Here is a 21,598-nt window from a genome sequence, read left to right as displayed (position 1 = left end):
GACATGAAGGTGAAATATTTGTTCATAACCAACAGCACACACCTCAGTTGCTTGTATATTGCTATGATGTATCATGTGGTGTTTTGCAAGGTGAGTGCCACATGGGTAGCTGAAATTATGTTACTTTATCCATCTCTGTACTGCAGGGCGCCAGCAGTCCATAGACCGTTCCCTGACCTCGTGACCATGGTGGAACGCAACAGCATCCGATGTTACAGCTTCACCAGGAGTCTGATTGATGAGTTGGCGGAGCAGTTGGCGCAACATCTGGTACCTGGCTGCACATACCCGACAGCACTGACACCAAAGGTGAAGGAGATGGCAGCCCTGCACTTCTTTGCCACCAGTACCTTTCAACACACTGTGGCTAGTGTTGGTGGTATGTCACAAACTGAGTTCAGCCGTGTGCTACGAGATGTCTTGGAGAGGATGTTGATTCACCTAGACTCCTACATCAAGTTTCCTAGAGCCGGTGAACTCGCAGAGATTAAGGATGCCTTTTATGGACTGGAGAGGATGCTACACGTGATAGGCTCAATCAATGGCACACATGTGACCCTGATACCACTACGAGCACAGGAACAGCCGTACCGCAACCGGAAACATTTTCACTCTATCAATGGTGATTACACATGTGTGTGTACGTTTCCCTGGTTCGGCGCACAATGCGTACATCTTGAGGAGTCACATACCGTTGATGATGTCACAGATGCCAAACCAGCGTGCCTGGCTTGTTGGTGTGTACTGTTCACCATTGTGTGTGTCTTGCAATTTTTTCACCCACCCCATTACAATACTCAACTAATGTGTGATTCTTTGTATGTAGGTGACTCTGGATACCCCAACATGCCGTGGTTGCTGACACCCCTGAGGAACCCTGTGACAGATGCGCTACAATGAAGCACATGACAGAACGAGGCGAGTTATTGAGCGTACCTTTGGTCTCCTGAAAAGCCGCTTCAGCTGCCTGTACAAGACCGGAGGTGCCCTCCCATATGAGCCTGCTTAGGTGTGCAAGATCATCATCGTCTGCTGCATGCTCCACAACATGGCTGTGCGGAAGAAGGTGCTTCTCATCCAGGACAACGACGACCAACATCCACTACCTGTGGAGGATCCTGGCCTGGGCCACGAGGCCAGTGATGATGATGAGGTGACGTCAGCTCACAGCTCATCAACAACTTCGTCAGCTGAATGTGAGTTCACAGGGTTGTCATGTCAATGTCCTGAGTTAGTCTGTGATGTGTTTGTGCAGCTCAGTTGCTGTTTGAGTTTGTCCGTGTGGTACTTGACTGGATGCGTGAAGTGATGTGTCCTGTCAGATGGTCTGTAGTCCACAATGGTGATGAAATGCTGATTTGTTACTGTCTAGGTTTCTTGTGACATGTTTATTGCATTTCCATCCTGTTCTGGTGTGCTCCTGACTGTGTCTCATTTCTATCCCTCCCAAGGTACTTTGGCAGTTGCTTGGTCAAGTCTGACACCGACAACCAGAATCCACTGCCAGGGTAGGACTTCTAGTATGCCATCATGTGATGTGCCTGACAGCCCTGAAGTGCCATTTGACAACACTTGGTGACCGTGTGCCCAGTGTCATGTGGATTCACCTTGATACTGGTGTGTAATAAACTTGTTTCTGATTTGTAGTGACCCTGTGCTTCACTTAGTTAGGTGTGTCGCCTGTCTTCACACATCTGGCTGACATTTGGTTACCTTACCAGTGGGCTTGTTAGCAGTGACTGTGGAAAGGTGTAGTGTCTGTGCATTCCACCCTATATCTTGCAAACATCTTTGTAGTCAATGTGTCACGTGTCCATGGTGAGTATGTGTTATGGTGCCCTATTGGTGTGTCTCCCTCATAGGTGTCACATCAACATGAGTCACATTACGGTAATGACATAGTAGTCGGCATGCACTGTGTACTTTGGCATTTCATCATCTCCACGACACATACCAAGTTTTAATCACAACATAGGCAAGTACAGTGTAATAGTGAGTTTATTTACATACATGTGTGGAGATAGTGCTGTACTTGAGATTTAGAATCCAAAGTTCACAGATGAGTTTGAAGTATTGGTAGATGAAATGTCTAGAGTGAAGTCCCCATTCATCTTCTACATTAGTACAACATGGACCCTCCATGTCATGTTGAGGAGTTGTGTCATGTGCAACAAGGTGAACGCTTAGCACACAAAGACCAATATCCACAACAGGTTCTGGGTTCCTTTGGGATGTGCTGGGATAAATGTGGCTCACTTGTCCTTCTTCGGACGACCCCTCTTATTCTTCTGGGGGGGATCTTCAGGTGCAGGCGGCAACATTGCAATGGACTCTCCACCAGATTCAGCATCCCTCCCTGTGGCATTTGCTGATGTTGTTGCAAGAGATGTTGTGGGCACACAGGGAGGTGTGAACATATTGCTGCTGTTCAGGCGGAGACAAGTCAATATGTCGCTTAGCACACCAGTAACTTTGTCCCACTTGGCCTCCATGCATGCATGATGGCCAGCCTGATCCTGTTGCATGTCCTTGAGGACCACCACTACCTGGCTGAAACCTCCGGTGCTATCCTGGTATGCATCTATGATGCGTACCAATTGGGGGTCATCAGGCAGTCCAGGCCCCTCTGCAGACCGTGACCTCTGCCTAACACCACTGCCACCACCCCTAGACACACGGGCTGGACCTGTGGTGGCAGGCACAGTTGACCTGGGGCCCCCTTGGGTGTTGCTACTGGTGTCATTGTTCGTTGCATCCTGGGTGGCCAGTGTCCCTGTGCTGTTAGAACTTGGTGTCCTAGGTCTGTCGGTGTTGGGGGTGGGGTTAGGTCTGTGGCCAGATGTTGTTGACGTGACTGCAGGGGGTACAGGTATTTGTGATGGTGGGGCTGCCTGATGACTCACACCGGAGGTGCCAGGTTGATCTTCGTCATTCGAAGAAGACAAAGCCAGATTCACACCAGAGAGCTCATCCTCCACCAGAGTCTGGGCCAGGGACTCCTCTTCACTTGCTGGTGTATCCCCAGTAGCACCTGTGTTTATATGAGAGAGACAACTTGCTAGGCCATGCATGTGGGTGGTTGGTATTGTGAGTGACTGCAACTCCCAACATGCTCTGGCCTACACCCCCCTTCCCAGCATGCCCTCACTTCCCTCCTTCTGACTCGGCTTCCCTGTGAGGGTGTATGCCTTTGCTAACAAGATGGCTGACAGTTGAGTCCTGATGTTTGGTGGTGGCCAATTTCCAGTAGAGCTTTGTGCTCCCCACAACAGAGCCCAGTCCCAGAGTACTTGCCAGCCCATTTCAGGCCCCTCTGAGGTGAGCATTCTTCAGAGAGGTGTTGACGGTGCAATTGTGAGGGGTGCAATATCTGTGACAACAACCCCATCATGCTTTTGTATACACTCACTTCACCAGCACACCCACTATTCCTTCCTGTCAGTCAGCTTCACAGTGAGATAGTGGTTGTGGTGGCAGGGATGTCTGACAGTGTCACTGCCTTGCCCTATTTGTTGATAGGTTTGTACATGTCATGACACACTTACAAATCACTATGAGGTGGCCATTATTGTGTTTGTGTGACTAGCATACACTTCTTGGGCTAATTGATTTTGCTTTACTATGCCTTTGCTATCCATGCATGATTTCACTGTCCACTTAACGGTGATGTGTGTGTATTGCAACACAATATTCAGTACATTTGGTGTGTACTCACCAGGCTCTGGTATGTCTGGTAGGCCATGGATGCCCTCTGGTGGTAGGATGTCCCACACCTTCTCCTCCCAGGACCTGAAGTAGACTGATTTGGCAGGAGGGCCACTGCCAGTGACCTGGCTCAAGGCGTGTTCCTTCTGGAGGAGCTTCTTGATCCTCTTGCGCACGTCATACCACCTGTTCTGGATGTCGGTCTATGTGCAATACGCTGGTGCTTGTGCGTTCACCTTGTCCACGATCCTGTCCCACATCCTGGTTTTCTGTGATATTGTACTAATGTGGCACCACTCTGAGGATCTCATCTACCAATATTTCTAACTTAGTGTCTGTGAACTGAGGATTCTTCTTAGGGGAGATGGTAATGGGTGGTGGTGAGGAGTGATGTGGGTGGGTGGGTGTGTGGGTGCAAGTGAGGGTGGGTGGGTGGCTGTCTGTTTTGGTAGTTGTATGTGTGAGAGCTTTTGGAGGGGTGCTGATGGTGTGTGTGTTGTGTGATGGGTGAGTTGTATGTGTGTCTGTGGTTGGTGTCTCAAGTTATTCTGTGCTGGCTGCTCTGTTGTATTTGCAAAGGGTCATGGTAGTTTTTTGGTCTTTTTATAGGTGGAGTTGTGGGTGTGTCTTTGTGTTTTTTTTATTTTTTATTTATTGACTTTGTCATTGCTTGACTGGTCCTTTTTTGTGTTTTTTCCATTGTTTTTTGTGGGCATGTAGGAGACGTTCTTCTGACCAAGTCTGACGCTCATGTTGGCTTGTGTGGGCTGCTCCGTGCCTTTCACGCTGATTGTTTTCTGTGTTGAATGCGAGTCGATCGCGGTGGTCTCTCTCGCTTTAGGTACGTTTCTGGGCCGTGTCGGTCGGTTTGGGCTCCATGCGAATCGGTTGTGTTTCATACGTTTTGCCTCGTACTGTGCGTGTTGGACGTCATGGGTACGTAACGGCCGGATAGCTGAATTTTGTACGGCTCGTCGTACGGCTTGTTTTCTGTAGGGCTCGGTTGTAGGTCACAGGCTTTGCATCGCACTGCACGGGTCGGTCGGTGCCTGTAGGTGTCGGTCGGACTGATTTCCAAATGGAATCGGAATCGGCTCCCTAGTGTAGTATTATTTATACTTTGTGAGTAAATATACAAGTGCATGTTTACCTTTGTGAATGGGCCCCATTGGGTCCAAACAACCAATCAGTTCCCTTGGTTAAGGCCATAATTAAAATCATCACTTCAGACATAACTTTAAAGAGGCAGAACTGATGATTTCTGCCCTATTGTTTCACACATCACCACCAAACCTACGGTGGACCCTCCCACTTGTTGCATCACATTTAGGGGCCAATTTCGATGTCTGGTGAAATAGTTCTGCATGACACCGGCTCAGTCCTGGAACCGACCAGTCCTGGTCGGCGGTCCCGACCGCCTTCTTAGGATGCAACCAAACAATGTTCGGTCGCATTCCTGCATTTCCCTATGGGAGCATGCATTAAGGCCGTAAACCAGCCGTAATACATGCTCCCATAGGAAAATGGGAGGTGCTGTTCGTCCCTGCACCCCATGGCAGCAACCTCAAGGTAGGGATCAAAAGGAGGGCCGCATAGGCACCCCTTCAGCCCCAAACCGGAGGTGGCACACACAAGGGGCCCTGCTGGGGGCCCCCAAACATGCTTTCAGACATGGTTTCTATGCCAGACAGGCAAGGCATGAAAACCATGGCGGAAACCATGCATCACAATCCCAACTGCGCCCTTTGGGATTACAAGCCAGCCAGTTCTGAGTGGACGACAGGCTCCGTCAGCCCCTCGTTAGCCAGCCTGAATGACTGGCTGCTTTACTTTTTGACTGCCAGCATCATAATGCGGCGGTCGGGAAGTAAACCGAGAGGTCCATTACAATGCGTTTGAGAAGGCTCCGACCGTTGGTCGGAGCCTTTACAGGCTTCATTGGAATTGAACCCTAACCATTTTCTTCATGAATGGTTGATTACATCATACCAAGAACTAGATCAGCACTAGACTCTCAAATCACTCAACTTTTATTGTCCAAAGCACTGAGAAGTGAGACCAAGAGTCACATCTTGAAAGGACACAGATGTGCCTCTCCTTGAATTATTCTCTAATGTATACCTCTACTTTGGGGAACCTTGTGTAAAGCCTTTCGTTCAAGGCAAAAAGTATTTGAAAACCAGTTCAAGGTATCGAGCCTTGTGCTCTAGTGTGGAGAAAGGCAATTTCAGCTCAGAGAGAAAAGTTTACTTACATAATTCACAGCCCTGTGGGGATGGGAGGTATGTCCAGTTGAAAAATGTAATTACCCTACCAAATTGCACATAGCATGACACCAATGGACACCTTCAGTATTTTTATGTGATTTGCTAACTTTGTAGTGGGAAGACATATAGGTATCCTCTGTCCTCATGAATTAACAGCACAAGAGTGAAAAGGTTGCAGTGCCATATCAATCCCATTTTGCATCCGAATATGGCATCTTAGTTTTTAATGTGTGTGTAAGTAAGCAAATAAAAGAGTAAACATTTGGGGCCAGGTTTATCATAGTTTTGCATTCTCCGTGTATCATGCACGGTGTCACCAGGGCAACACAATACTAAAGTCAGATATATGTTGCTTGATAATCTGGAGTAAAGCAAGTCAGCAAAAGTCACTACCTTGTGTTACAATGCCCTGCCAAGTCATTCCATGGGTGGAATGTGGGTGTTCTCACACATCCACCAATACATTTTGGTGCATTCCAAGATTTACCAAGACTGGTAACCCTTGGAATACCTTAAAGTGCAAAGCCTTCTCAGGCAAGGCGCAACGCGAAGAAATATCTTTATTTCTCCACATTCTTTCCTCTTTCTAAGAATGGTGCACAAAAACAATCATGTCTGCAATGCAGGCACATTTGCACCGTGGCACAAGGGTGCCTGTGTTTGGGCTAGGCTGCAGATTGTGCACCAGTGCAGGTAGACAACAGGACTGCACCTTATATTGGTAAATATGGTGCATTTCTGCCCTCTCCCTTTCATGAGGTACAGTGCAGCAAGTTGTCCTGCTGTGTTGCATGAAAGATTGATAAATCTGGCCCATAGTCTCTCACACCATTGGGTCTTTCACATTCCTAGCCCCAGTCTACTATGTGACTATGATATACAAAGTACCTATTTTTATTGCACCATCGCTGACCCCAGGCACAGCCTTGTGAGGTCTCTCCAGTAGAAGGTGGCAACACCTACACTTCGCTCTCCAGAGATAGCATTCTAGGAGTAAGTGATGAAGGGCAGAATTAGAGCTAGGTGTGGTAAAGACAATGACATTCTAAGGGAAGTGTAACTTAGAAAAACAAAAAAGAGTTGAATGCTTGACTTAATCTCAACCGCTACACTCAGGCAGTTTTACAGGCCATACTTTTTTTTACCTACTGTGCCGCTCTGGAAAGAGACCAGCCACATGCACATTGACTTGGTGTATTGTCATTTAAACAGTCCAGCCTGAAATGTCAGCCAGGTCTCTGTAGACAGAAACTCAAACAACCCCTTGTTCGACCTCCTCAGTGGGATGTAACCTGGTTTAAGGACAGTGCGACCACTGGCCTGATTTCTGGGCATACCATTGCACTAGGGCATCTCACTCAAAATGTATGCTCATGGAATTCTTGAATTAATCCATACCACACAAGATTGCTTGAGTCGATCAGTCAGTCAGTCAGTCAATTGAGCTTTATTTCGATTTAGAATATAAATCATAAAAAGCATACAACAATCAGTTACATTAAGCTTAGATTAGAATTAAAAATCAGTATATACAGATAAAAAATGGCGGACCGAGTCTCACAGATATATAGCTCAATTGAAGATAGGAAACATTTCTTTATCCCTTTTAAAATCAGCATAAAAAGCTTTACCTATTACATCTTAATTTTACTTTGTAAAAACACAGTGAGACTAAACAGGGTTTATCTATAATTATTTAAAAAAAATAGTTAAAAGATCATGAAATAACTCTGACTTTTATAAGATAGTTCATTATTTTAAATTTGCTCGATGTCTAACAATACATTTAAGAAAATTTGCTACTAAATAAACTGTCTTCTCTCCCTCCAATTGCTGCAAGAAAAGGAAAGCTAAACGACATTGTCTATAACCAATTTGCTGCAACAATGGAACCAACCACTTTTTCCTAAAACCATGGTAAAATTTACAAAAAAGAATGGTGTGTATGGTAGATTGCGAAGAAGAGTCATCGCATGGACAGGGCGGAAGGTCTTTTGCCCAAGTGCTTCAAGTGGGGAACGTGACCAGGGGGTGGAAAAAATTCAACCTAAACCTTACCAAGAGATAACTCTCATAACTTGTGATGTTAAATGTAAGGTAGGGTTGAATAGTGGCTACAGTTTGTATTAGCAGACTATGGGCTACTGTTGGTTTCGTAGCCTCGTTCGTTAGTCTCAATTCCTCAAAGTGGGCTAGACATTTCGTTTTTAGTGCCTTCCTTGATACCTCACACATTAAGGAGGGATCGTGATAGTATCTCGCCCAACCCAAATCTTGTAAAGACTTTTTGATATAACACAACCACCTGGAATTGTGGACATTATCCAAAGCTAAACAATCAGAAAGAATAGACTGGGTGAGAGTAGCTTTATCAGAAGTCCAAATTCTGCGCCATAATAAAATAGGTTCAACCTTCGCTAAATCCATTACATATGGGAGACCCAACTCCATATGACAAGCCATGGTACCCATACTCCTAGGGACCACCAAAAGGTACCTCAAAAAGGTATTTTCCACTTTTTGTATTTCTTCTGTAGACACGAAGCCCCAGAGCCCTGCCCCATACAGGGCCACAGATAGACATTTAGCATTATAGATCTTGACAAGTTATGGGGAAGGTCTCTTACCCAACTTCCTGGAAAAATTAATGAGAGCTGCAGTAGTTCTTAAGAAAAGTAATTTTCTGGTTTCTACAGCCAATTTCAAGGATAGTTTGTAATCTATCGCTATACCCAGGTAGGAATAATTTTGTGCGGTCGCTAATTTTTGGTCATCTAAGTAGATGTCCCTCATTCTTCGTTTGTGGCCGCAACCTGCCCTCATGACAAAGGTTTTGCTAGTGTTAATTTTCAGGTCAAGGCCTGCCATGAAGGTGGAGTATCTATTCAGGCTCTTTTGGAGTTCTTGGGGGTACGAGCTAATAGGACGGCGTCATCTGCGTAGAGCAGCGCAGGTATTGGCTGGCCATTCACCATAGGAAGGTCCCGGCATCCCTTGATCATCGCTCTCTCCAAACCATTGGTGTATAGAGTGAAGAGCAAGGGAGCCAGGACACAACCTTGCCTAACCCCTTTTTCCACTGCAAATTCCGTCAGCTCTCCCCCCCCCCACCCCGTAGCGAATCCTAGCTGTGGCATTGGAATAAAGTTCCCTCAAAAACTTGATCAGATTCGTTGGTACTCCCATGTCCCCCAAAAAAGTCCAAAGTTTTGAATGGGAGACACAATTGAAAGCAGATGAAAGGTCCACATAAACCATATACATATCGCCCCTTTTAATGTGCACATACTTGTCTATTAATAGTGTCAAATTCAAAGCCTGCTCGATTGTCCCCAACCCTTGATGAAACCCATACTGGAGGTCTGAGATAATCCTGCCATCGTCCGCCCAGTCCTGTAATCGCTCAAGAATAAGGCGGCCTACCACCTTTCCCAGCGGGTCCAGGAGTGAGATTGGACGATAGCAGGTTACCGACTCCCTGTCCCCATTTTTAAAGATTGGTACTAGTATGGATTTGGACCATGAGTCCGGTAGGCCTATATTGCATGTTGCATTCAGTACTCTAGTTAAAAGGGGGATCCAAATGGCCATTTGTGCTTTAAAAAGATCGATGGGGACACCGTCTGGGCCCGGTGCCTTGCCACTTTTATTGCACGCAGGGCCAAGTCCACTTGATTCAGTGAGAACTGAAGGTCGATGGGGAAAGGGCCTTCAGGTTTGTCGCTGAGTGTGGTGTTCTGGGGGAAATAGTCATAAGACGTGGAATCCTCTGAGGTGGACTTAAAGATCTTAGAAAAGTGATGGACCCAGTCCTTTTCCTCTATCACTACATCTATTTTTGGGTGGTCGGTATTACTTGCTAGAAAAGGAGACTTGACCACTTGCCAGAAAGCGGCAGAGTTTTTATGAGCGCAGCTTTCATGTAGTTGAGCCCAAAGGTGGGTGTTTAGCTCTTTTTTCTATTCTTTAAGGGAATATTGTATTTTTTTTATTTTTTTCTGAGAGTTCTAATATCGAGTGGGATCCTAACCGCTTTCCTTAATGCAGATTTTAAATTTAGGTAAGCGGTCGTGCATTCATGATTAAACCATCCCTTCTTCAGTTTGGGTTTATGTTTAATTTCTAGCCATAAGGCTTCATTTATGGCTTTAATGATCCTACCAAAATTAGAAATAAGTTCCTCATCTGGCGTGTCAGGGTCGACACATTTCATGATGATTGCTTGAGTCTACATTCAAATCTTTCATTTTTGTCCACTTTCTGAGAGAGACCAGCTATATATAAATTAAATGTAGTCATGTTCCTATAAGAAAAGGTCAGTGGCATAGCAAAAGTGCTTCTGGCTGTCATGCAAACAAAGACAGTGAGCCCCCTGGCTGAAGATTGGTAGTATAAGACAACATAATAGGGTTCCGGGATCCCCCTTATCGTCCCTGGGCCCTGTTTCCACTGCATGTGCCATTTTATTAGGAGCTACAAAAAGGATTGTGGTCTTAATGTATTGCAACAGCTTAAAGTGAAAGGAAAATACCTCTGACAGGGAAACATCTCATTATAGTGTGACTGACCACCCGTTGAGACTCGTAACAGTACATATTCTCAAAATCACCAACATACATTCTTAGTTGAAATAAGATACCACTGCCATGCTTACTGCTGAAGAAGTGTTTGAAATCCATGCACACCATTGCACCTGATTCTCTCAGGAGCACAGTGTTCAAAAGCCACAGCTTTTGCACAGACGCAATGCCCATGCCTAAATGGATTTTCACTGATGCAAAGCCTGCAATTTTGCAACTGTGAAACAAGCAGACAGAATGTAACATTAACTTAATTAAAACTGCATTGGAACAGAAAGTGATCCTCAGCAGCAACATAGTCAATTGGGCCATTATTTTTTACCTTACACAGACCCATTACTATTTTCATGTCAGTTCATGTGGGACACCAAAGACTGAGCTTGTCACCCACTGTCCAGCGGACAGGAGGACATCCCGTAGGCTTCAGCATTTTCAGGGCTTTCACATCGTCTCAGCAGACCCAGAGCTGTTTTACTACAGAAGAGACATCAAACTACACAAATTCTATGCAATGAACAAGATGCAGGTGAACAATTTTGAATCACCAGTCGCTTACACAAAAATCTTTCACCCCTTCTTTGTACAAGACACTAAGGACTAGACTTTCAAACTTGCATGAGAGGTCACACACTGCTGCATAATTCTGAGCTGCACCCACATGGGGGCTTATTTGTGAGAGGCTTGCCCAGCCGGAGTATCACTTTTTCCGACGCTCTGGTGGTGCAAACCGCTCAACCATATCTATGCATGGCCTCATAGATATGGAGTAAGCCAAGGCAGCGCAAGTCTCCACATTGTCTTACTCTAGGGCCAGGGCGGTGTTCTATGGGCGTTGCATTGGGGTTTTCCCGTGCAACACACATTGATTTTAACGCGGAGCCTGATTTACTTAATCATGTAAACCTGGGATACTGGCAAAACCTTAGCCTGCTCAACGAGGAGGAATATTTTTATTTCTCCTTGTTTTCTCTTCTTTGCATGTGTGAAAGCACCTCTTGGGATTGTTTTTGTGCAGGAAGGTGGCCCTTCCTGCACAAAAACAATCCTGCAATCAACGCAGACACCCTTGAACCATGGTGCAAGGGTCCCTGCGTTGATGCTAGGCAGCAAATTATGCGCCAGTGCAGGGGAAAGAACAGCAATTTGCCGTATTTTATAAATACAGTGCATTCCTGCCCTTTCACATTGGTGTAGCACAGTGATGCAAGAAGACTTGCGGCACTGCCCTAAATCATCTCCCCACAAATGAGGCAATCAGTTTTTAATCGTAAATAAAATGACATGGTACTTTGCGTAGCTTGGCTCCACATGCGCACGCATGCAACATTTTAGTAAATAACCATTTCTGCATTGGTTATGAGCAGTTGTGGCACTCTCAGAAACTTACCAATAAAGCATTTATGTTTGAAGGTCCACATCACGTGCATGCTCTGATAGAATAGGTAGCTGTAGTGGCAATCCCAAGCTTTCAAAACCCTTTTCTGGGCGACGGTAAGTGTCTGCCTGACTTGAGCTTAGCAACGTAGGAGGTGGCTGGGCCACTTCAAGTGACGTAACAGGTTTACAGATCGATAAGTATCACTCTTCATTCCACGATGGGGATCTAAATGAAGAAAAACGTCATGAGTGGAAGGGTCAGTATGTTATGTGGAGGTGTGAGGTATATTGCTTTGATCTGTATTTTGCAGTGACCTATGAGCCAGTGAATGCGTATGCCCGCTTTATTTTCAGTGTAAGGCAATGTCATAATGATGCAGATTTACCAGAAAACTGTTTTCTGTAAGACATTGGTCGTGTTTATGTATGGCCTATGAGTTTATCATTTCATTATATATCTTGACAGCCTCAAATAAGCTGGATCTGTCTCTTATCCCCACTTGACGATTCTCTGTGCAATGTATTTTTTCTCCCTTTTTTGGCGTTTTTGTGGACTTTTTCAAGTAGCTCTTGTAGAAAGTTGTCATGATGAAATCCACAATGCTGAGTTTAAGCAGAAAGAAATAAAATATTGGGGGATCAGGCTGCATAAAGGCTAAAACTGATTCATACAATTAAACGATTAGTTAAATAATGTTATGTTAAACTCCTTGTGATTTGCCTAATAATAAATATGACATGATGACATTAAAACACATAGAGAAGACAGTGGGGCTAACTATGCGTTTTTGCCAAATTTAAAGAGACCTTCAAAAATGATTTTTGTAGATACATATTTTTGAAGTGTGCAATGTTTATCAAGCGAACAGTGGACATAATGCTTTCTATGAAGAGGACTGTTGCTCAGCCCTTACCATACTTGCATACTGTGGGAACAAATTGTAGCCATGGTTACATGGCATGGTACTATATTATTTAAGTGATGGTCCAATTGTTGACTGTGTATTCTTCGCCTTTGTAAAAACATGGGGGTGTGCTCGCACACCATTGTATGATTTCTGTCAGACATCTGTGCCTGCCTTAATCCCTCTCGAGGGCATGTGTTCTGCTTTTGTTTTATCATTTAGAAGTGTGGGCGTCATTGTTGCTTAGCCTTCAGACGAAAAGGTTTGTGGGGGCTCAGATTATCTGTCGGCAAATCCTTAATAACTCGCTCCTTTCCTCATAGCAAGGTCGAAAGATGTACCGCTTTGCAGACGATTAAATACATATTCAGTGATTTAAACCAACTGTGCAATCTATTTACACTCAGCATTTAGGGCCATCATCATATGATGGACAATTCTCTAGCCACTGAGCTCCTACCTAAATCTCCTAATACCAAAACTCCTCCTGAATGCCTTATGTACTAGAAAAATCCAGATTCCACGATGACTCTTTGCAAATACTACAATACATTACTATGAGACTGTGTTGTATTGCACTGCATTGTATTTTATTGTATTGTATTGCATTGCATTGCATTGTATTGTGTAAAGTATTGCTGCCTAGGTTTCTGTCAGGAAACCAGTGTGCCCAGAACTTGGTGTGTTGGACCAAGTTTTTGAATGAACACAGTTCAACTCAAGCCAAGTCCTCTATTGAACTGATTCCTGATCATGAAACTGTTACTATAAAAAAAGAAGAAAAAAAAATAACCAAATTGAATATTTTAAAAACACACCTGTTAACATTTTGATTAATGCCTTCACTCTGCTAGAGAACCTCATAGAGGTAGAGGCCTGAGGTGAAGTACCGGCAGTTTAGTCTAGGTCCTATCTTTACACAGATCAATGGTATCTTAAACACCACGTCTTAATTACACATACGGTCTGATTACCAGTTTAGGTGCTATTTATCACATCTGATAAATAACAATAACACAGGGTGTGTTATTTATTGAGACTGATCAATAACACTTATTACGAGTTTGAGGATTTTGCTGTTTGTCACACCAAAAGCTGCATGATGCGGTAAATACTGTATGCTTTTCCCGCATTAAATGTTGGCAGGTTTGACCTGCCGAAACAATAAGAGGAGCTCAACACTGAATGGCAGTCATATCATACATGATATGGTCAATCTTTCACCTCACGATAGAAGACCAACAGGGCGATGAACAACAAGCCTTAACTTCTTCAGCTAATGGAAAACATCACATAGTTGCTTTTGACAACTATTGCATTTTTAAGCTGGCACTCGTCCAAGTCAGGTACTTATATTTCAAATCTTCAAGAAATTGGCAAACACATTATGCACATTATGCGCAATTCCTCCCAAAATGAATATATGCAAAAACGTATATCTTTAATATTTAACATCAATCTGTTTAAACAAGGTTTATTCACTAGTCATGTAGATTGCTGCTTAGAAAGCCGTACAAGTGCTGAAGACACAAATGGTGGCAAGGCCATTTAAAGCTACTCCCATTGGAGTGCTTTAAGCAAGAAAATGAGCTCGGCCACCGTCTGAGCCTTTAATAAATTTAGGGAGCAGAGTGAAAAGCAGGAGAGACTATCAAAAAAGTTCCCCAAGTATAAATGGGGAAAGTTCTTGACCATGTGCAAAAGTAAGGACATCAGAGCCTCCTGTGTGAAGTATCTGGGAGTTAGCCCTGATAAAAGAATAGACCTGACCTCACGATTAGTTAAGTCCCCCACTCTTTATTGCCCTTACCCCTTTTTCAACTGCATCAGTTCACTGAATCTGAGTTTGTGATCCAGAATCTGATCTGTTCTTTGAACAGCACTCGGGGCCCAGATGGGCTATCAGCTGATGTTTCAGAGACCAATCTTCCTTTTTGGTCTATGCTGATTAAACAACTTTTTGACTAGACTTTACATATTGGCAACCCAACACTCCCAGTTCTCAGTCAGGTCCACTCCAATCCCCCATCATAAAAAGGCAATAGAAGAAAAGCAGAATTACCAATTTATTGCCATGATTGATAGTGAGGGCAACGTTTTTGCAAAATCCTTATTGGCCTAACTTGAAGACTGGCAAACAGGAGACATGATTCAGGATTGAGCTCAAGTGGTTTTTGAACTTGACATAGTACCACTGGCTGTATCGTGGCTCTGAATATGATCGTGAATATGGAAGGTACTCTAAATAAAGGCACAGTCTACTGTTGTTTTAATGATATTAGCATTATTTTTGATTACCCTATTTAATATTTATCTCAATTATATTTTCACAAAACGTAGTATAGTAAGTTGTCATTCCCTAACACTCTGTTTTAAAGAGATTCCTGCCATCAACCATGCACATGATATAGTGCTTTTAAATTAAACATTGTAAGGAAAATGGACTAAAAATGATTCTGTTCAAAACCAAACTTCTGAATTTTATTAAGACCTTCGCAAGTTTACATGGGAGGTAGAAGGCACCTCTTAAAGAGTATCAAAACATATGTCTACCTGGGTATCTCAGACAATTCATTTTAGACAGAGCATCTGTCCTCCTGAAAAGATAAACGTTTCAAATCACTTTTTTGTGCAAAATAATTTTACATGAATTTGAATGTAGTACCTTATATTAAAATTGTATTCATATTGCATGTTTAAATATTGATATCTTGTAAATGTTTCAAAACCCCAAAATGCCCCTTTGAAAGAGCTCTGTAAGCAGAAATCCCAATTTCTTCTAGCGAACACTGGTATCCACCCCCCCCACCCAATGTTTAATTCTTTGCTTGGTGGTAACAAGTACAAGAAAGAACAAATTGTTGAAAATTATACAATAAAATATTGCATGATCAAATTATTTGACAGCGGTTAGTTCAATTGAGTTACTTCTTGATCAGAGCGAGGACTTAAAGATACTTCCCATCTATATGCCTGCTCTATTTTTGGTGAAAAGCTTTTTCTTTCAGAGACTAGAGCATTAATTTTGGCCAACCGGGTATCCGAAAATAAATCTTCCTAGTAACAGAATCGAATTAGCAAATACAAGGTCACAAACATTGAATTTTTAAATATTGATATCTTGTAAAAAATGATGCTCCACATGAGTAAAACTTTTTTTATGACTTGCAAATAGAACTTTTGCTTTTACCCAATTGCTCTTCAATGTATAGGCTTCAAAAGGAAGGAATCTAAACTAACTATGCCAGTATTTGAGCTGTGACCTAAGGCACACACAGGTAGCAGTAGGATTCGCTTAACTAACTGAGCGATCTTGCTAACAATGATTAGAAAATTTTTAGGGATGGAAAATGTTGCTGAGAGGATGCTCTAATTTAGGCATTGGATTGGTATGCTGTGATGTATAATATGCCATATGTTCATAAAAGTGGCAGATATAAACTAGAGGCCTTATTTACAACAAAGTGACTAAGCGCGGTGCCACAAGCCATTTTGCTGCGCCACACTGAGTTACTTACAAAGCACAGAGATGCGTTATATCTACGATATTAAGAATCCCTGTACTCCCTCTGCGGTGGAGCAGAACTGGCTGCCAAAGCCGGCACCCTTGCACCATGGTGCGAGGGTGCTTGCGTTGCGGGGAAACTGTTTTTGTGCAGCAATGGACACTCTAGCTTTTTGCATTCTTGTAAATATGGGGCAGCAAAATGCACGACGGCAGTGCAAGGGGCTTGTAAATCTGCCCCTAGATCTGGAAGTAAATGAAACAGAGGAAGTACGTACTTCATAACTTACATCACTAGTCTTATCTTTTTGGTCCTCATTATGAGATCCACAGGAATACCAATTCAACCTACCAGGAGTCACAGGCCAAATCAGGATTACATGATTTACTGTTACTCCACGTATCTGTGGTCTGAGAAGTACCCTGGGTTCAGGGTTCAGTTCTGCCATCTATGTGCCTCCACTTCTTGAAGCAGATCGGTGAGTGGACGGAAGATTATGTAGGCAGGTTTAGAGGAATTATTATTGATGCAGCTCTAGGCTTTTGATTCATCTAGATCCTAATCTTTTTTGGTCCTTTAGTTATCACCAAACTATTATCTTCTCTCTAAGTAGATGGAGAGAAATGTGTCACTGATTTGGTTCTGTTAATTTCCTAAAAAGTTTGATAATGGTATCTCCACATGAAGACATGAAGCAAGATGTTAACGTTGTTTGCCCTCTTTCTAACTTAATTCTTGAAAGAGGAATTCAAAAAAATCAATAGACGCTTGGGTTAATGCCGCCAGTCCTCTCTGCTCTGAAATGTACACTCTATTCAGTTTGAGACTGTATATGGTATTTACGATTCGATTGTTTTGGCCCTACTGTAATTGTAGGATGTATGACATTATAACGCATGCTTTTACAACGCATGCTGTTACAACGCAGGTTTTACTACGCATACCTTTACAACGCATTACACTTTGGGGTGCTGGATAGTGAATAGTTTAATTTACTATTCCAACTCCAGTCCCCGTGGACACTAGGGAAGGTGTTGGATAGTAAATTAAACTTATTCCCTATCCTAGAGCGCCCCCCAGTGTAATGCGTTGTAAAGGTATTCGTAGTAAAACCTGCGCTGCAATAGCTTTGCGTCGTAAAAGTTTCATTGTAAAGGATGTTTCCCGTAATTGTATGCACAATGTGATTGTTTTGTTTTGGTCTTATTGTAAAGTGCTTTTGTGCCCTGTGCCCACTTGCCGTGTCTGCACTAAATAACATTGCTAAATTAAATTTAAATAAGAACCAAGTTTCTAAACTTTTATCTAGCGAGAGTAGAAGTTGTGGATGTTTATCCAGGTAGAGCAGAATAATCTGACAGAGAGCACAACCTGTTCGTACATCAAGGATTCTGACAACATTATGGACCTAGGATGCTAGTTAAGAGAGAGTAGCCAAGGTAGCAGAGAGCTCAAATGTTATCCCAAATCAAAGTAGTGTTGGACGACAGCATTGAGACGGCTTCCCCCATTTGGTAATTTGCAGAAAGAAGATCAGTCATCAATGGCAATAAATACGCTTATAAATATACAGATGATCACCTCGAGCTTCTACATGAATGATCAATTTTTATCCTGACATTTAGTCGGGCACTTGCCCATGCCTCTTCTGTGCCACCAGCAGACGAAATCAAGCAGTACTTGCTTGATTTCACCCTCACCATCTGCTAGTGTGGGCTTCTGCATATCTGCACGATAGGAATATCCCGTTGGCATCTAGAAGCAATCTGCCTGCCATATTTCCTCAACCATGTTCCCAGACTGGTGTGCAGGAAATGGAACCCAACATTTTGACTCCCCCCCACACCCCTGTTTGCTTTTTAACAAAGACATTTCAAGCCTGCACAGCATCCAAGTGAGGGTGCTCTGAATAAAGCGCAAAACATTAATTTACTTTTCGCATAATTGCATGGTTTTTCTGCTCTCCAGATTGCAGCGGGTGCTCGAGGCCAGATCCTTTTCACCGCCACAATGACGCCTTTGTTTTAAGAGAATACGCTGCAGCACGCGGAAGGCTTCTGCTATCGCCATTCTCAACAGTGCGAAAGAGATCAGAGCAAATTCACCAGGGGCACCTTCAAATGCATCTAGTCTGAAAGTGAAGACAAAAGGTTGGATTTTATCCCTTCTTAGTTCCTGAAATAGCCCAGCCCTTATTAAAAGGGCTTCTTTAAAGCCAATACAAAACAAGGTCTTTGTTTCACAAGCTGTATAAGACTGAGAAAAAAAAGGTATTCAAGCTTCATATTTTCAGACTGCTCGGGTCCAGCAGTGCCACAAAAAAGCAATGGACAAGGACCTTGAATCAATACAATACTGAATGCAAACATTCACATTGTGGTGAACAACTGAGCTGACTGCATAATCAATTCTAATGTTTGTATTTAGATTATATTTATGTCAGTCGGAACTCGGCGTTGAATATATGTATTTAAAAGGGCAGGGATATGTCAGAAAAGTACTGCAGCTCGTTTTGAGTCTCTATAGAAATGGCTGTTTCAATCATCTGCTCAAAAAACGTAAAACGTGGTGAATGGAATCCACGTTTCCTCTGGGAAACTCCAGTTCACCAGTTAGCAAGTGATTTCATCTGGATCATGTGGCTGTTGTTTTCTGTATGTATGTTTTGCATTTATTTAGCACAAACTTAGATTGACACAATGAAAGCTGTACATCCAAACGGGGTGAGATTGCAAGAATATTCCTGATTTGGCAAATCAAATAGATGTTTTTTTTTTTTTATAAATGTACACAGCACAATTGTATATCACACTTTTATTGACACTGAAAGAGTTCCACCAGATTTTCATAAGTGTTTAAGTGAAGTAAAGTTTTAAACCAGGATTTGAACCCAAGTTCTCAAATTCCAAAATAGCGACATGTACAAAGCCCTTTCTGTTTTGCAAAATCCTTCACTTAAACAAATCATAAACGTTATTTTTACAATATCCTAAAGTCGCAAAAGTCTTTCTGACTCGTAAAAGAGCTTTTGCAACCCTTTCCAAATCACAACTAGGAAGGGTATAAAAGCTGTGTCTTCCTCCTATTTACGTTTTGGAAAGGGCTGTGTCAATGTTTATGACTGCAACCGCAGTCGCGAACCCAGGACTGACTTTGGCGCTGGTGGCGCCCAGTGGGACAATCTGTTTCGGTGCCAAACCCCCCTAGCCCCCCCCCCCATATGATATTCTGATCGGATTTCCTCACTGTCACTGTACAAAAGTGCCGCTCATCTCTCTATAGTCTCTCTCTCAAATGGATGTCACTTGTTTTAAAGCGCTGGTAAAGGCTGGCTTTGCTAATCCACTTTGCTATCCACCAAAAAATACAGATTTGTTCTTTGCAGCAGTCATATTAACCCTCTGCGCTACTTTATGGAGAGTCAAAACTGCCACTAGACAAAACTCTCATCTCTCTCTCTCTGGCATGAACATTTATCACAATAGTTATCATGACATTTTTTATTTCTGCCTGAAAGCTGGATGCACAAGGAACTCGGCAGCGGGTGCTTTAAATCCTACATTATTGCTAAACACAGCTGCTCCTCAGAGGTCAGTGCCCTCCTTTCAGATCAGTGCCCAGTGTGGCTGCACCGGTCGCATCATCCTAAAGCCGGCCCTGCGCAAACCATTGATCATTTCCCAACCCATGAGTTGGGGTGGTGAATGAACCCCGAAGGATAAACTGTCCTTCTGGGACAGCTTCCCTTTGAGAATCGTTTAGGTGGCCTCAGGGGAACAGGTAGTGGTCCCGGGACTCTCTGCAAATGGACAATTTACAATACGACCCATTCATACATAGCTCACATCGTAAATTGCATTCCCATTCCCAAATCAGTTGATGAAGATCCATGACTTGTGAAGGAATATAGTACATTGGGCCCTTAATCATTAGCCATGGCTCCTCTCCTCCCCATGGGCCTTATACTACGAATAAGGAATGGAATAAGGAAGAGACATTCTCCTGATTAAATAAAGATTCGAACTGAAATATATAGACACCAACAAAAATAATTAATAGTTGTATGAATCAGTTTCAGGATGCAGATGAGCTCAACATAAGGTAATAGTTGAATTGATGTTATCCGTGACTCTAGTCTCCAGTCCTCGGTATTCATTTAATAACGCAATGCATGCTGGGATTTAAAGTATTAGGTCACCTCAATTGAACCAGCAGGGCTAAAATTAATAACTAGAATGGTTTGTATAAGGAACCCAGGGGTGGGATGTGTTGTCGTTGATGGCATGGATTACTCTGATAATGCTAACTCAACTGAAATCTCCCCCAAGGTTTGAAACAATAAATAAAACATGTTAAGAACAGGGCTAACTCATGGGGATAGTGCATGCAATTGTGTAAAAAAAAAACTGCATGGATGGTGCTAATCTGCACCAAAGTATCCTTTCTCACCCAAGTCTAAGGGGAGGTTATTTTGCCCCATTTGTTTTAGCACATGATAATGTTTTAAGATGTAATCGATGCTTATATTGATACACATATAAATGCAAACGTTGGTTCGTGTAGCTGTCCACTGTGAAAGTTAATGGCCCACATTACACATACCCCTAAAATATGCTCTATGGGTCCAAATAGGTGAAAATTAAAACTTCCCTGGCAGCTTATGCGATCTTGGCCACCTGCCTGATTAAATGACATGTCCCATGAGACAGGTCAACAATTTTACATCAGAAAATAATTACATTTTGCATTTCTACTTGACGATGTTAACAATGGTGTGGTTTCCCACCACCGTTGTGAGGGACAGTGCCGCAATTCGGCAGCCCATCTGCTCTATAACAATATGTCTAACATCTTTCACTCATCTTGAGAAGCGCAGAGATTTCACTTAAAACTGACACCGCAAATGTTTCCTGTTTTCCTTAACGCTGCCAGCTTGCATCTTCCCAAGACTGCCTCACCCAGGAGGCCGCAGCTCAGCACATCACAAACAATTTCATCTGTTTTCTACGCCGCAGCCATGATGTGAACAGAAATAACCCCGCTCACTCGTCCCTGGCCTTCTGGGTCGCCCTCGGTCCCCAAACCCCACAGCTCCGAGCATGTGGCTAGAATGAGCAAACTTGGCCTTAACTTTTGGAAAACGCGCAGCTCGAGTTGTGGCTGCGCCGTGTCAAAATGGAGGCGTAAACAAAGGTCCCCCAATTCCCCTGATTGCATTAATCATTCAAATGACGTTTTAGCATTCTTCAGACTGTGCT

General features: G+C 43.2%; 1 protein-coding gene across 1 annotated transcript in view; it reads right to left on the bottom strand.

The window, feature by feature from the left end:
• Positions 1–2,252: 2,252 nt before the first annotated feature.
• The window catches only part of LOC147708882 (uncharacterized), a 129,678-nt gene continuing 110,332 nt past the window's right edge, over positions 2,253–21,598 (bottom strand). The window contains exons 4-5 of the mRNA XM_086925795.1: positions 10,627–10,769; positions 2,253–3,031 (exon numbers count right to left, since the gene is read on the bottom strand). Of these exons, the coding sequence (XP_086781921.1) occupies positions 2,253–3,031; positions 10,627–10,769 (922 nt within the window). The remainder of the gene's footprint in view (positions 3,032–10,626; positions 10,770–21,598) is intronic.

Source organism: Lissotriton vulgaris, chromosome 6 (genome assembly GCF_964263255.1).
Source record: "Lissotriton vulgaris chromosome 6, aLisVul1.2, whole genome shotgun sequence".
Taxonomy (NCBI): domain Eukaryota; kingdom Metazoa; phylum Chordata; class Amphibia; order Caudata; family Salamandridae; genus Lissotriton; species Lissotriton vulgaris.
The sequence above is the reverse complement of the archived record's forward strand: the minus strand, read 5'-3'. Positions and strand labels throughout refer to the sequence as shown.